Here is a 15,206-nt window from a genome sequence, read left to right as displayed (position 1 = left end):
AAAAAAAAAAAAAAGACTCTAAGGAGATGAGATTGTCCTCATCTCTCCTCAGAGCTTTGGGAGCTAAGACATCCGTTCTTGTTGTTCCATTCTCTGGAAGCTTCCACACTTGGGGAATGCAAAGCTACGTGCTGTGTCTGGCCTGACCAGTCAGTCTCAAGAAGCTATAAGGCCCTCCGGGAAGCTCCCTTTTACCTTTGCTCCAAAGGATATAGCAAGAGGAGTCTCCAATTGTTGGAAGCCCTGTAATATCTTATTGGAAGGGGCCTGCTGGATCTCTTCTATTCCCACTGTCAACCTTTCCCCTGTTGAATGCAATAAAGTTCTGTGACACCAGCAGCCATTCTTTAGAACTGGATTCTCTGACCATGAAGTTGTGTATCATGGGCAATATGGTTGTCTTCATTTATTGCTTCTGTTTTTCACCATTTTTGTTTTATTAATAAAATATTACTCCTATTATCACAATGCAGAAAATAAATTATTCAGTTTCTTTCACTAAATACCCTTTTTTTTTCTTCTAAAACTTTATTGAATCGTGTTTAAGGGATACAGAGAGCAACTGAAGAATTTGGTCTTCAAGATGTTGGGCTCCTTCAAGTGAGGGAGAATTCTAAGATGACTGTGAACTTAGAAGGTGGTGTGGGGTAAACGGGAAGAGAAAGCATCGACTTTGGAAATTAAGCATTAATTGTGATCAGGGAGGAGTGGGATGATGTGGCCCTCTTCCCTTGGTCCTCTGGTGCTCCACCTCCACTTCCAGTTATTTGGGAAGTACTTCTCTCTTCCCTTAGGCTTCCTGGGAAAGCTGTTTGTTCAGCGGACAGGAAGAATACACAGGGTCATGGGAAAAAGGAGAGAGTGACCAGTACATCCCAGTTTGGGGTTAGGGGGGAGGGGAGTGAAAAGGACTGGATGACGATGTTGCCAGTCTGGGAGACTCAGTATGTCCTGACTGAGGAGATCTGGCTGGTGGAAAAACCAGGCTTGATGTGGCCCCAGGGAAGTGAGTTGGACTGACGGGGGTGGAGACTGCTCTGATGTGGGAAGCAGAACTGAGCAGAGCATATTTTCTTCCTATCAGAAATTTTAACTCTATTTGAGCCGTACACACCACTCCAATCCATTTTAAGACCTATTCCCTTACCATTCTGTATCAACCTCAGTGTCCCTATTTGTGGAAATCCAGAGTCACCAGTGCCTATCTGAAAACAGGCTGTGGGAGTCACAGGAGGTAACAATCTAGAAAGAGGCAAGAGTTGAAGGAGGGGATTGAAGTAGCTTAGTCATGGGTTTGTTTATTTTGTAGCACCAATGCTTTCCTTTTTACTAAAACTCTTACCATCCAACGTTGTTCCTTTAAAGCTCTTCCAACATAAGATTTCAAAACACTGCCCTCCCCTCCAAATCCACTTATACCCACCGACACTGCTCATCCACCCATCCACTACCAGTTCCCCAAAGCTGCCACGCGGCTGGCTGGGAAAGAAAAGGAAGAGGGCTCCTCCCGGAGGGCTAAGCCAGAAGGGTGGCTTCTCTAAGGGATTTAACATCCTACCCTCAGTTACATGACGCCACCCTCTCAAGACTGGAACTGCGACTCCATTTTTGTTTTGGGGCGGAGGGTCAGGGGCTCCCGGATAGAAGGGGTCAAAGGAAACGGTGATCACCGGTGGAGGGGAAGGGGGTGCTGCCTTCCCTCCTTCCCTTTCTCTCCGTCTGCACCCCGGCATCCCCTTCCACCTTCTTGGGGTCTCCCCCCTCCCTTGTTGCTAAGGCCCGGACCGTCATCCCAGCAACAGCCTCAGTCATGTGACCGGCAATGGCGGCGCTGACGGGAGGTAGGTGAGCCTGCGCCCCCACACCCACCGCGCGCCCCTCAGCCCCGGCTTCGCACTCTTGCAAGCCCCCCGCTCCCCTCTGCCCTCTCCCCCACCTCGTCTCCCCGAGCACGCCAGCAGAGAACGCGCCCCTCGGGACCAGGCGGATCATCTTTCCGGCACCCCCAGCCCTGGCCTCCATTTGGGGGGTTCTGAGGGCCGCAATCGGCCGACACATGGTGGCGGGGCTCCGGGGCCTTCCGCGAGTGGGAATGCGGGGAGTTGGTTTCGGGTCGGATCTGGGAGGAGGTCGTGGGGGGAAGGGTGGATAGGCCCCTGTGGATGTCCCCCAGGGACCCTTGCTCTTTCCGGCCTTCCCTGCTGCGGCCGCCTGGAGGGAGGGACTGGTCCAGCGTCCGGCCTGGTTTGCCCCTGAGGAATCTTAGACCCAGTCTAAACTGTGGCCCCGCCTCCCAGTGCTGTGCCAGCGGTACTTGGAGCTAGGACACCTAGATCCCAGGTTCCCGCTAATGGGGAGGGGGCATTCCACTCTGCACAGACCGTACTGGCTGACTCTGGGGTTCCATCTGGCTTTGAGGGGGGACCATGATGTAGGCAGAAACGGACAGCGGCTTCTTTTTGGATCAGTCAAGAAATTGAGGTCACACTAACGGCCCCTCTTTCTAACTGAGCTGCACTTTGTGTTGTGGGTCCAGCCCTGTAGCTGAATGTGACAGGACTCAGGAAAAACGTCTGGCCCCTGCAGTTGAGACCCTGCTTGAGCCCCGCCCCTCCTAAATGCAGACCTGGAAGCTGACAGGCAGCTCTGCGGGTGCTGGGTTTAATAGGTGACAGTGAGAACTTTGTTATTGCAAGGCCTGCTGCCACTTTGTGGCATCCCTAACAGACTTCAGTGAGAAGGACTGAGTTAACGCACCAGGAAAGGTCCAGGTCAGCAACAGGGCTTCAATTATTTGAGAAGGTGGAGCAAGGAAAGGAATTGGGGAGCATAAGAAATATTTATGTCAGTGTGATCTGAGGGAGGTGGTAAGAACGACCTTCATCTGTGAAGACTTTTTTTCTTCCTGTCTTATCTGCACCTAGGCTCTTTTGAGAGCTGCTGAACTGGGGGAAAAAGAGAAGTTGGCATGTTGGAGAGAGGCTGGGGAGAAGAAGTGGAAGAGTTTTGGTTTGGGGCTGACAGGAAATTCTATCCTGACTTTACCTTCCTCCTTGTCCCTAGTTCCAGTCAGCTGACTGTGGAAGTAGAGAGATTTCTGCTACCATCATCTTCTATGGGCTTTTCAGGTACCTGAACCCTAAGTAAGCCCATTCCCAGTATCCTACCCCGGGTTCCTCCCCGTTTAAAGGTCTCCTGAGCTGGCCTAGGGGAGAAACAGTTTCTCTCTTTTCTTTCCCATCCCATCAGGTCACACAATCTACAAGTAGCAAGCAGGGAAAGAGAGAGTGAGCCTGCATGCCAATTCTAAGCTCTTCAGGATCAAAGTGAGCAAAAAGGAGGGTGGGAAGTCTCCCTCCCTTTTTGAAGAACCCATTTTTCACCCAGAGGGGGAGGGGCAGGTTGTTGCTGCCACCATGGGAGAAATGAAAGAACCAAGGCTGATGCTTGGCTTAGATAATAATAAAGTACGGAAACTTTCTTCCTCCCCAGCAAGTGCTGGGACTCTAGGAGAGAAGGGGAGATAGAAAATAAGTTTGCAGAAGGGGGTGGAGGGTTGGCTTTGAGACAACTGAGGTAATACAGGGTTTGGAAGGAACCTGAAGTAGGAGGCACTTATATGTGTCCAATGGGGACCCCCCCACCCTGAGTCCCTTTCACCCTGGGGGCAGTGTCGTTCGTCCTGTCCAGAATGGCAGCCTGTGGAGGCACCTGCAAGAACAAAGTGACTGTCTCCAAGCCTGTGTGGGACTTCTTGAGCAAGGAGACCCCAGCCCGGCTGGCCCGGCTTCGCGAGGAGCATCGAGTGTCCATCCTTATAGATGGCGAGACTTCTGACATCTATGTTCTCCAGCTTTCCCCACAGGGTCCTCCCCCAGCCCCTCCCAATGGGCTCTACCTGGCCAGGAAAGCTCTCAAGGGGCTGCTGAAAGAGGCAGAAAAAGAGCTGAAGAAAGCTCAGAGGCAGGGGGAGCTCATGGGCTGCCTGGCTTTGGGGGGTGGTGGGGAGCACCCTGAGCTGCACCGCCCAGGCCCACCTCCTCTCCGAGCAGCCCCGCTCTTGCCCCCAGGGGCACGAGGGCTCCCCCCTCCTCCTCCTCCCCTGCCCCCTCCACTTCCTCCACGTCTTCGGGAGGAGGCTGAAGAGCAGGAGAGCACCTGCCCCATCTGCCTGGGGGAGATCCAGAATGCCAAGACATTGGAGAAGTGCAGGCACTCATTCTGCGAGGGCTGTATCACGAGGGCCCTGCAGGTGAAAAAGGCCTGCCCCATGTGTGGCCGCTTCTATGGGCAGCTGGTGGGCAACCAGCCCCAGAATGGGCGGATGCTGGTTTCCAAGGACGCCACCCTCCTACTGCCCAGCTATGAGAAGTACGGCACCATTGTCATCCAGTACGTCTTCCCACCTGGTGTCCAGGGGGTAAGAAGACCACAGTCCTCCCTACCCTTTGGTTTTCCAACCAAGCTCACTTTCACCTAAAAAAAAAACTGGGTATGGGGGAGTGTGCTGTTAGATGTGTTACACTCTTGCTCTTCCAGGATGCCTTACAACTTGGTGCTCTGAAGCTGGGAGGTTCCCTTGAGGCTTACCTATGTGCCCCATGATCCCAAGGCACATGTAAAAATCAAGTATGAGGGCTGGTGTATAGCTCAGTGGTAGTACACATGTCTAGGATATGCGGGGCCTGAGTTCAGTCCTCCTCAAGAAAACTGAACCAAACAAGGAAAAGGAACAACCAACCACAAAAACCTAAACCAGGCATGACAGGAAGGCTTGAACACTACTACCCTGACAAGTGTGGACCTAGGAGACATTCTTAGCTGAGGTAAAGTCTGTGGAGTTGGTGGCCCAGGTTCAGGTAGACAGAGCAGGAAGGGATCTGACCATTCTATCAGAGCTAGGAGTGCTCCTCCCTTCTAGATGGAGACAGTAAAAGCTGGAAAAGACTAGAAAGTAAATGTCTTCCTGCTAGACAGAGTAAAGTCCAGTTGTGGTTCACAGAGGGACAAGGAAGCTCTGAAGGAGGAGGGATAGAAAAACGGGACTTTAGTGGCAGATGCATTGGGGTTTTCAAGTGAAAACAGAATACTGAAAGATAAATTATTCTTAGTTTTCATACTTCTGCTGAGTTATCTGGAGAGTGAGGACCAGCTAACCTCCATCACCTCTGAGAATCCATTTTGGCTCAGTTGAGACTTGAGGGATTAACAATAAGGATTATGTCCAGAAACACAGACTTGTCACTGAGTGGCCTTTTCCTGGAAGACTGTCCATCTGTTGGGAGTGCATGAACAAAAGGCAGGCCGGATGACCCTCCACTGGCCTCCTGGCTTTGGGATAGCCGGCTGCTCACTGCCCACTCTGCTTTGTTTTCCTCTCAGGCTGAACACCCAAACCCAGGAGTCCGGTATCCTGGCACCACACGGGTGGCCTACCTCCCGGACTGCCCTGAGGGCAACAAGGTGCTGACCCTGTTCCGAAAGGCATTTGACCAGCGTCTCACCTTCACTATTGGCACGTCCATGACCACAGGGAGACCCAATGTCATCACCTGGAACGACATTCACCACAAGACCAGCTGCACAGGGGGACCCCAGCTGTGCGAATCCTCTTCATTTCCCTCCCCTTGGCTCTTTCCCTTCTCTCCATATCTACTTCCAGAGAGCCATCTACCCCTCCCTCTGGGAGTCTCCTAACTAGAGAAGACCGCCCCTAACTGTTCAGCCATCACTTCCACCCCAGTCTTTTTTTTCATACTGGCCCTGATGTGTTCAGTTTAGCCAACAATACCCACAGAATCAGGCTGAGTTATCTTGGCTTTGGAGGTCCCTCCTCATGAGAAATGGGGAGGGATCTCAATTTGGCCTCCACCCCAGTGAGGGTGGGTCATAACTAGCAAGCCCAAACAGCTAACCCTGACCCTGGTTTTTCTTTGCCCCTAGGTTTGGGTATCCAGACCCCACTTACCTGACTCGGGTGCAAGAAGAGCTGAGAGCCAAGGGTATCACAGATGACTGACGGATATCCCCTTTGCCAAGGCCCCTGCTGTCCTCCTCTATTAGGATCCAACAGAAGCCTCTGTTCTCCTCTCCCTCTGTCCCCATGCCACTCAAGTAGGGGACTTGTTTGACTGAGGAGGGAGTTCAGAGGGGAAAGGGACAATCCCTTCCCCTGTCCCCCATTGGCCAAGTGCTTCAGTGCCCCTTGAGCCACTCCCCTCTGGCAGAGGCTGGTTTTCAAGGCTGTCCTCCCTGCATCCCTTGTACATATTCCCTATTCCCCTGGCCTTCCAGCACCCTTGGCTTTTCCTGGTATGTGCTGTGCTCCAGTGACTAAGCTGAGAAAGGACCTGGGTGGGGAGGATGGGGGTCTCTTGAACTCCAGCCCCCATATACCTTTCTACCCGGGACTGATATGAGCCCCCCACCTCCCTAAGCCAGCTGTGTGTTAAGATAACAGTTCTCCTACCTTAACCTTCTCCTTTCCTGTGTTTCTGTCTCTGTCAGTCTCTGTATCTCGCTCTTCTCTGCCCCCTACAAGGAGCCTCCTTACCCTGTTCTGGAATCGCTGCCAGACTGTAGCTTTTAATTTAATAAAAATAAAGTAAAATATGCAACTCTATGCCACACCCGTATTCTGTTCCTTGGACAGGGTGGGGGTGAATAGGGGAGGGAGACCTGCTGAGAAGGGGAAGGGGGAGATGAGGAAATCCTCGCCTTCTCTGTCCCTCTACCTCCTGAGGACCCTGGGAGACGGGATGGAACTAACAGTAGGCCCTGCAATACAGGGTCACGCTTCGATTGGATGGAATCGGAATGAAGAAGGATTTGTTTGTTGTTGAACTATATTTGTAGAGAAAGGAACAACCCTACCCCTTTTGCGAAGTTTGGCTGCGGTGGGAGTGGGGGCGGAGCCGGGCAGGGGGGCGGATTCGACAGCAGCAACTCCCCGGACGCACGCAGGCCTCAAAGCCCCCAGCTTCCGTGCCCCCTCGGCCCTGAAACTTGAAGCAGGGTAGGGGTCCAGCATGAAGCCCCCGGACCGCCCCGCCCCTGGTCGCACTGACCGGATACTGGGGGTCATGGGGGGCATGCTGCGCGCATGCGCCGTACCAGGGCAGGAGGGGGTAAGAAGGCGGGACCGCGGGTGTGGTCGGGGGTCTTTAGGGGACTTCAGTAGGGTTGCACTCCACAACTCAGTTTACCTGCAAACAAAAGTTATACGGAGCAGTCACAGGGATCTTAAGTTATTTTAGGAGGGCCAGGCCAGGTTCTGGGAGACCCTTTCATAACAGTGTGGATTTTGACAGGAGGGACAGGCAAAGGGGGAGGTCAAGGCTGTCTAGGAGGGAGGGTTCCTTATAGCCATTCTGTCCCCACAGCCCCCGGAAAGAGATCCCTTAGGGCCTGGGAGTACCAAGGCGGAGAGCGATTGTGCCGAGGAGGTTCAGACAGGGGAGCGCGAAAGCGAGGTCCTTCCCTGGGCTCCGCAGCCCGGTAAGAAGCTGGGTTAGGGTGGGGCACAATTTACCATCCTGCGCTAAGTGGCGGTTTCAAATATATTCTGCTCATAGTAATATAAGATTGGCACCTAATTTGCATGCGACCCATTTAATCACAGAGACCTCCAAGCTTCTCTTCACCTTCTATCCTAGTGTGTTCCTCACTTCGGCGGGTCCCGAGCCCCGCAGGCCTGGAGTGTCCCCGCACCCCACCCCTGGCCCTTGGCCAGCTCAGGCTCCAGGACTTCACCTTAATTGGTGATTAGTTTTAGCCGGAGTGCCGGGGCCTGGAGGAAAGAAGGGTCCGGCGAGAGGGCGGCACCTGGGTTGTGTTCCCCATAGCACGCATCGCCTGAAGGGGGATAGCCCCGATCCCAGAACATTTCACACCAGCCAAGGCCCCAAGCAGCGAGACCTTCATCTCTTAGGCCGAGGGGCGACCCTGGCAGACCCCACTGCCAGGCTTCACTCCATCCCAGCGCTCCGCAGTCACAGCCGGGATGCGGGAAAGAGCGGGCTCTCGGGCGGGGGAGCCCAGGCCCAGGGGAGGGGTGGAGGTCTGGGGACGTGGAGTGGGAGCGTGATGGTGGTGGGGCTGGGACTGGAACCCAGCTGGGGCTGGTTGGGGGGGTGTGGAAGCGCGGGAGGGGCGGAGCTGGGCCGCAGAGGCCCCTCCCCGCGGCTGCACCGCGGCCCGGCCTGTTATTCCGCTCACCGCTCGCCTGGACCGGTGCAGCGCCAGTGGCTCCGGGAGTCGGCCCCCGCGCCACCCCTCCCGGGCCTAGAGCCACCCTCAAGCAGAGGCCGGAGTCGGAGCTGGAGCGGCTGCCGCATCCCGACCCGGCTTCCCCCATCATCTCTCCCCCTGGCTGGACATCTGGACCCTGGGCCCCGCACCGCCAGGGTTCCGGAAACCCTCCCCGCCCAACTACGCGCCCCGGCCCGCACCGCCCTCCCTCCTGAACCCGCAGCGGTCCTCCAGACCCGACTTCCGTCTACTCCTGGACCCCCGATCCCTATCCCCTTTCTACCCCCCTCCCCCAGCCTGGACCCCAGTGGGAGGAAGGGGGGGGTGTGCGCCCTGCGCCGTCCCCGCCCCGCCCCCCGTGATTCCCCCTGTATGGCCGGCCCGGGAGGGGGACGTAGGGGGGCCGGGACGCCATGCGGGGGGTTCACAAAGGGGGTCGCTGTGCCTGTCCCCCTGTGATTCGAAAAGTGCTGGCAAAATGTGGCTGCTGCTTCGTCCGGGGGGGACGTGGTGAGTGCGAGGTCTCAAGGGCCCAGTGTTGAGTTGGGGGTGGCTTGGGCTGGGGTTCAGGGCATCAACTGTTTGCCCTGGCCCTAGGGATTTAGGGCCGGAGCCTGCAGTAGGTTAGTTTTCCAGGAAAGTGATTTCACAGATGATTTCTAAGATACTTTCTACTTTTAGATTTCTATTCGCCTAAGTTAAGGAATTTGGGGAAGGGGCAGAGAACTCATCTGTTTCTTAGAGTCAACTAGACAGGAGGGAAAATTCTCCCACAGTCTTAGGCCCAGAACCCGACCATGTATCTTTCCTCAAATCATTTTGTTGAGAATCTTTTGTAAAGGGACAAGGGAAATAGAGGAATGAGCAACTAGGGGATTTTATTAGGGGCTTCACAAGAACTCAAATTGCAGCTCTTCTCTAGTGCTGGCCCGAGATAACCCTGCTGAGCTGTTGTCCCTGCCCCCTCTGTTGGGTGTATGCATGTGCTGGGGAGGTGGGCTATCCAAGTTTTTTCTTTTTATAGTAATTGCTGCATTTGGAGGAGGAGGGGTCTGGGGGTAGCAGACAGACTCAGCTCTTTTGTTCTCACCCCTCTCTGGGAGAATGGTTTGTACCCATTGGAAGGGGGAGGGCTGTGAGAAAGCAGATGGCTACCCCCAGTTTCCAGTATCTGCCCAGATGGCTGCCCCCACCCCCATATCTGTGCTATGCTCAGGATATGGGGACCCTCCATGTGGAACTGGGAAGATCCAGGCCTGGTGGCCAGGTGTTTACTGTCCTTCTTCCCCAGGTGTTCTGGCAAAGATTTCTATACTGGTCAACTCAAAGGAGGGTGGCAAAAGAGGGACTCCTGGGAGATAGGGGCTGAACATCATGGAGGGAACCATCTGGGAGTTCCACCTAGGACCCTGAGTCTGGATCTGGGGCAATGTCTATCACCTTTCCTTTTCCTCCCATTAGAATCCTATTCCATTGCTGGTAGTGAGGGGAGTATATCTGCTTCTGCTGCCTCTGGTCTGGTTGCCCCCTCTGGCCCCAGCTCTGGCCTCAGCTCTCACCCTTGTTCCCCGGGCCCCCCAGGGCCAGTTACTGGCCTGAGGAGATGGTTGGATCATTCCAAACATTGTCTCAGTGTGGAAACTGAGGCAGATGGTGGTCAAGCAGGACCATATGAGGTGAGCAGGGAGTACCCCAGAAGCATGTAGGACATCCGTGAAGGACACTGGGAGGGAGAGCAAGTTGGAGTTACTTGGTCATTGAGGAACCCAGCTACTGTTCATGACCTCTGACACGACCCCTGTTTGGCCTCAGAACTGGATGCTGGAACCTACTCTAGCCACAGGAGAGGAGCTGCCAGAACTGACCTTATTGACCACATTGTTGGAGGGTTCTGGAGTTAAAGTACAGGTATGAAGAAACAAAGCTAGGCCAAAAATAGGTGGACACCTATCTGTTCAAGACCAGCCTTGGACATATATCAAGTGCCAGGCCATCCTGGGCTATGTGAAATCCTGTCCCAAAAATAAAACAAGCAGCCGGGTGTGGTAGTGCACGCCTTTAATCCCAGCACTAGGGAGGCAGAGGCAGGCGGATCTCTGTGAGTTCAAGGCCAGCCTGGTCTACATAGTGAGTTCCAGGACAGCTGGGGCTACAGAGAGACCCTGTCTCAAAAAGACCAAATAAAATAGATAGATAGATAGATAGATAGATAGATAGATAAATGAATGAATGAAACAAATGAATATGGATCTGAGAAGGCTCTCCTCACTAAAAGACGATAGATAGATAGATAGATAGATAGATAGATAGATAGATAGATGAATGAATGAAACAAATGAATATGGATCTGAGAAGGCTCTCCTCACCTAAAAGGCATTCATTTGCTTACCCCAGGATGCTCTTTCTTCCTTCCAGCCACCTGAAGAGGAGACTTTGTCTCAAGTTCCCAAGAATGAGGAAGAACAGAAGGCAGCTCTGGAAAGGAGTATGTAAGTCCACAACCCTCAACTCAAGGTGCAGAACTTCTACAAGACTATCCCTCACATTTAGGATGGAATGCCTTCTGAGGGTGGTTGTGGTAGAGGGTCTTTCAGATTCTGAAGTTGCTCCTGCTGAATATGCGCCCCCTGCCCGGCTCTGCCCCTACTCCCACCACAGCCAAACATCGCAAAAGGGGTACGGTTGTTCCTTTCTCTACAAATATATTCTTCCTAGGTATGTCCTGAGTGAGCTGGTAGAAACGGAGAAAATGTATGTGGACGACTTGGGGCAGATTGTGGAGGTAGCTCCTTTTTCCCTCCCAGCTGTAACCCACTTGCCTTTTCCCCCTGCCTGGGGATATATTTTTAAAATTTTATTTATTTTTATTTTATGTATATGAGTGTTTTTCCTGCATGTAAATAAGTGCACTGGTGTATACAATGCCCACAGAGACCAGAAGAGGGCATCAGAGTTTCAGATGGTTGTTAGCCACCATGTGGGTGCTGGGAATCAAACCCAGGTCCTCTCGAAGAGCAACCATTGCCCTTAACTGCTGAGCCATCTCACTAGCCCTGACCTGGGGATATTTTTAAGAGATGCCTTGCTGCTCCTCTGTACCACCTTCCCAGTCCCTTCCACTTTTGGACTTTATGGGGGTAGGTGGGGATTTTACCAGGGCTGGGGCTACATGCTCACAGTCCCATCTCAACTTTCTTATAGGGTTACATGGCTACTATGGCTACTCAGGGGGTCCCTGAGAGTCTTCGAGGTCGTGACAGGATTGTGTTTGGGAACATTCAGCAAATCTACGAGTGGCACCGAGAGTGAGTGATGGAGCAGCCCTGAGCCAGGTGCTGGGGAGGGGCATTCATCTAATGGTCTCTCTATCCTGGTATCCAAACCATGAGTCTGCTCTGACCCAAGAAGCCTTTGGAGTTTTATAGAGAGAGTGACTAGTGCATGTAACTGAAAATCTGGGATGTGTGAGGGAGGTAAGGGGTCTGAAAAGTATTTGATTTGCTTTTTTCTGCCAATTCTTCCAGCTATTTCCTACAGGAGCTGCAGCAGTGTTTGAAGGATCCTGATTGGTTGGCTCAGCTATTCATCAAACATGTGAGGCTTAAGAGGGTGGGGCCTAGCAGGGGGAGAGCTTGGTTCTCTGTTAGGGCACTATGGGAGTGTGCCCTTCTTTGTCATCACCCACCTTGTTGTCTCCTCAACATTATACCTGTTAGGAGCGCCGGCTGCATATGTACGTGGTGTACTGTCAGAATAAGCCCAAGTCAGAGCATGTAGTTTCAGAGTTTGGGGACAGCTACTTTGAGGTCAGTGGCTGAGGTGCCTTGGGGGAAGAAGGACAGAATCAGCATGAATGGGCTTTTCAGGCTGCATAACTACACTGTCCCTGTCCCCAGGAGCTCAGGCAGCAGCTAGGACACCGCCTGCAGCTCAATGACCTCCTCATCAAACCTGTGCAGCGGATCATGAAATACCAGCTACTGCTCAAGGTTAGGACCACCCTTCTCCCTAGGGGCACAGCTGGCTGGGACAAGCCATTCCTCAGTCATCTCTCCAGGGTTCTGGAGGCTCAGCAGAGGTCCTCACCTGTGTCCTGAGGCCTGGATGTGAGAGCTTCTGAGAATGTGCCCATGACCTCCCTGAACATCTCTTCTTTGTGCCATAGGATTTTCTAAAGTACTACAGCAGAGCTGGGATGGATACTGAAGAGCTAGAGGTGAGGTCCCCAGGACATACCAGAACCTTATCCTCTTAGTCATTTGGGTACCCCAAGCCCTAGGTGGTTCTGCAATATCTGGCATTTAGGCGGGGAGGCTATTAGGGTGGAGATATGTGAAGAAGCAGCTGTCTGAGGGAGCCTCTTTGTCAATGTCAATGACTCCCTTTGTCCAACTATGCTCCTCTTTGCCTACATCCCAGCAAGCTGTGGAGGTCATGTGCTTTGTGCCCAAGCGCTGCAATGATATGATGTCCCTGGGGAGACTTCGGGGATTTGAGGTATGGAGTTGGGGCAGGAAACCAGAAGTGCAGGACTCTTGTGCTCAGGTCTTAGCACCCTGGAGGTCCTTAGAGGGAATTACCTTCTGGGTGACTCCACCCAGGCTTGGTGGGGAGTGTCAGGGAAGGGAGAGAGGGAGAAGCAGGTGATCTTTTCAGATTCTTCTTGTGCTTTCTAAGATCACATTTTTTTGGTTTCAGGGAAAACTGACTGCTCAGGGGAAGCTCTTGGGCCAGGACACATTCTGGGTCACAGAGCCTGAAGCTGGGGGTCTGCTTTCTTCCCGGGGTCGAGAGAGGCGAGTCTTCCTGTTCGAGCAAATCATCATCTTCAGTGAGGTGTTGGGAGGAGGAGGTCGAGGTGGCACACAGCCTGGCTATGTGTACAAGAGCAGCATTAAGGTGGGGAGGGGCCATGCGGGAGGGCTCAGACTGGGATGGGGTGAGGCTTCCAAGATATCTGGCTCTTGGGTTTGGTAGAGGGGCCTGCAGAATCTGAGGACTATCTATGCTTTACCAATCCAGGTGAGCTGCCTGGGACTGGAGGGGAATCTCCAAGGCAACCCTTGCCGATTTGCACTGACCTCTAGGGGGCCAGAAGGTGGGATCCAGCGCTATGTCCTGCAGGCTTCAGACCCTGCAGTCAGTCAGGCCTGGATCAAGCAAGTGGCTCAGATCCTGGAAAGCCAGCGTGACTTTCTCAATGGTGAAGCTCTCATCCTCCCTTCTCTACATGCTCCCTTCAGCCATTTGACCTCCCAACCCTCGACCCCCTCCCCCATCCAGTATCCAACTCTTGGTTCTCTGAGTCTAGCTTCTCTCCATTCCCCACCTGTTCAGAATTTGGTAACTCAGAATCCTCTAAAGTTTCAAACACTTTACATTGACTAACTTAGGAGGGAGGGCAGAATGGGAGGATGTGGCACAAGCAGAACCCTGGGAATGGAACCTGCCTCTCTGTGCTGAAACACATCTCCTGAACCTTGTTTTGTCTCAGCATTGCAGTCACCCATTGAGTACCAGAGACGTGAGAGCCAGACCAACAGCCTGGGGCGCCCAGGAGGGCCTGGGGTAGGGAGCCCTGGGAGAATGCGGCCTGGAGACTGGGCCCAGGTCAGCATGCGCACACCCATCAATGGCTCTCTCCCCTCCCTGCTGCTTTTGCCCAAAGTGGAGGTGCCCAGAGTGCTCCTGCCCCTGGACACACAGGTATGAGGAATAGTTTCCTGCTTGTAGGGAAGAATGGGGATGACATTTATTTCTCCCTCCCCCACAGCTATTCCTTTCTTCTACCACCTTTCTTTTTGTGTGATCTTCCTGCTTCCCTTCCCTTCTTCTCCCCCAGCTTAATTATAGGGCAAGAAGAGGTGGTCTGGCTAGGGGTTTAGGCTGAAAAGAGTGAGGGTAAATTGGTGGCTTTTGCTCATCTTCTGACTTGAATCTCTTCAGGCGCTCAGTGACACCCTCCCGGGTCCTCACGACTCTACTCTAGCCCTTCCAACTCCAAGCACCCCTCCCTGCCAGGCCAGGCTTGCCAAGCTGGATGAAGATGAACTGTAACTGGTTAAGGCTATGAGAGTGGTGCTAATTCAGCCACTGATTCCCCAAGCAAGTTGAGGACAATCCTGGGGATGCTCCAGAATTCCTTCTTCCTGGTAATTCAGCCACTGATTCCCCAAGCAAGTTGAGGACAATCCTGGGGATGCTCAGGATTGTGTGTGGAGAGTGGGCCAGGCTGGAAGAAATATCAATGGAGGGGAGAACCTAGACCAGAAAGGACTCCTTTCTACCCAAGAAACACAGGATCCTTCAGCTCCACCCCTATACATGTATCATGGTACCCTTAAATGGAGGATATGTAGGGGGTTGGGAGGGAGGGATAAGGCAGGGGCCAGAGAGAAATTACTGGGTTTTGTTGTGATTTTGTTTTTCCAGTTTTCTGTGAATAAAGGTTTTGTTATTATCACTGAGATGGCTGTCTTGAAAGGGAGATGAAGAGACTACAGTGGGAGTGGGTGGGATAAAGTAGCATAGAAGAGGTCAGCTGGCCCAAGCCACTTGAGGAGGGGCTGGATGATAGAAAGACAGAAGATAAAGACTGTTAGTTTTGTCCTTCACCTGTAGGTAAAGTATCTCTCCATCCAGATCTAGGGCTTAGTTTATTCAGTCCTTCTGGATTCTGGACTTACCTTTTGGTTCAGACCCCAGCAGAAAAGTCAGGGTACTGTGACTTCCTATCACCTCCCCCAACACCTAGATATGAAAGTACAAAATACCCAATGTACCTTTCCTTCTGAGGCTTCCATGTTCAACTGAAGAATTAGAAGGTAGTGAGGAGCCAGAGGTCCCTTTGCAGTCTTGGAGGTGGTAAAGTATGTCCACACTGAACATACAGGAATTCTTCAAATCGAGAATTGAGAGCTGAGAGTCCAAGAGATCTTCACCCCTCCCAACTTCTG

The 15,206-nt window shown here is 52.9% G+C and overlaps 3 protein-coding genes and 1 long non-coding RNA gene across 9 annotated transcripts in view; 3 read left to right on the top strand and 1 right to left on the bottom strand.

The window, feature by feature from the left end:
- Pip4k2c (phosphatidylinositol-5-phosphate 4-kinase type 2 gamma) overlaps nucleotides 1–468 on the top strand; it is a gene marked incomplete in the record, with an annotated part of 16,288 nt that extends 15,820 nt beyond the window's left edge. Inside the window, 1 exon segment of the mRNA XM_008844062.3 lies at nucleotides 2–468.
- A 126-nt stretch (nucleotides 469–594) lies between these two features.
- LOC115072199 lies at nucleotides 595–3,056 on the bottom strand. The gene is made up of 3 exons (XR_003851269.1): nucleotides 1,937–3,056; nucleotides 1,148–1,242; nucleotides 595–808 (listed from the first exon to the last, which is right to left on the bottom strand). It is a non-coding gene; the product is annotated as an uncharacterized LOC115072199 (long non-coding RNA).
- Dtx3 (deltex E3 ubiquitin ligase 3) lies at nucleotides 1,415–6,622 on the top strand. Of its 4 annotated transcripts, none has more exons than XM_008844060.3 (6): nucleotides 1,426–1,841; nucleotides 3,064–3,128; nucleotides 3,250–3,326; nucleotides 3,691–4,420; nucleotides 5,383–5,600; nucleotides 5,944–6,622. In XM_008844060.3, exons 3-6 carry the CDS (start codon nucleotides 3,298–3,300, stop codon nucleotides 6,017–6,019), a joined length of 1,053 nt encoding a protein of 350 aa, XP_008842282.1. In that variant the 5' UTR covers nucleotides 1,426–1,841; nucleotides 3,064–3,128; nucleotides 3,250–3,297; the 3' UTR covers nucleotides 6,020–6,622. The 4 variants fall into 4 exon arrangements, with proteins under 4 accessions (XP_008842280.1, XP_008842281.1, XP_008842282.1 ...); XM_008844061.3 differs by having other exon boundaries at nucleotides 1,431–1,841; nucleotides 3,672–4,420; XM_008844058.3 differs by having other exon boundaries at nucleotides 1,415–1,841; nucleotides 5,383–6,622.
- A 307-nt stretch (nucleotides 6,623–6,929) lies between these two features.
- Arhgef25 (Rho guanine nucleotide exchange factor 25) lies at nucleotides 6,930–14,717 on the top strand. 3 transcript variants are annotated; one of them, XM_008844056.3, is made up of 17 exons: nucleotides 6,930–7,127; nucleotides 7,383–7,497; nucleotides 9,712–9,926; nucleotides 10,063–10,158; nucleotides 10,666–10,739; nucleotides 10,966–11,032; nucleotides 11,452–11,555; nucleotides 11,775–11,844; nucleotides 11,967–12,056; nucleotides 12,147–12,239; nucleotides 12,416–12,466; nucleotides 12,670–12,747; nucleotides 12,949–13,149; nucleotides 13,273–13,453; nucleotides 13,745–13,956; nucleotides 14,197–14,403; nucleotides 14,461–14,717. In XM_008844056.3, the coding sequence occupies exons 1-16, from the start codon at nucleotides 7,029–7,031 to the stop codon at nucleotides 14,305–14,307; spliced, it is 1,857 nt and encodes a 618-aa protein (XP_008842278.1). In that variant the 5' UTR covers nucleotides 6,930–7,028; the 3' UTR covers nucleotides 14,308–14,403; nucleotides 14,461–14,717. The 3 variants fall into 3 exon arrangements, with proteins under 3 accessions (XP_008842278.1, XP_029424656.1, XP_008842279.1); XM_008844057.3 differs by lacking the exons at nucleotides 6,930–7,127; nucleotides 7,383–7,497 and adding an exon at nucleotides 8,626–8,760; XM_029568796.1 differs by lacking the exons at nucleotides 6,930–7,127; nucleotides 9,712–9,926.
- Nucleotides 14,718–15,206: the final 489 nt, after the last annotated feature.

The sequence above is a fragment of the Nannospalax galili genome, unplaced genomic scaffold (genome assembly GCF_000622305.1).
Source record: "Nannospalax galili isolate Female #2095 unplaced genomic scaffold, S.galili_v1.0 scaffold340, whole genome shotgun sequence".
Lineage (NCBI taxonomy): Eukaryota > Metazoa > Chordata > Mammalia > Rodentia > Spalacidae > Nannospalax > Nannospalax galili.
This window is presented reverse-complemented; position numbering and strand designations above follow the sequence as displayed.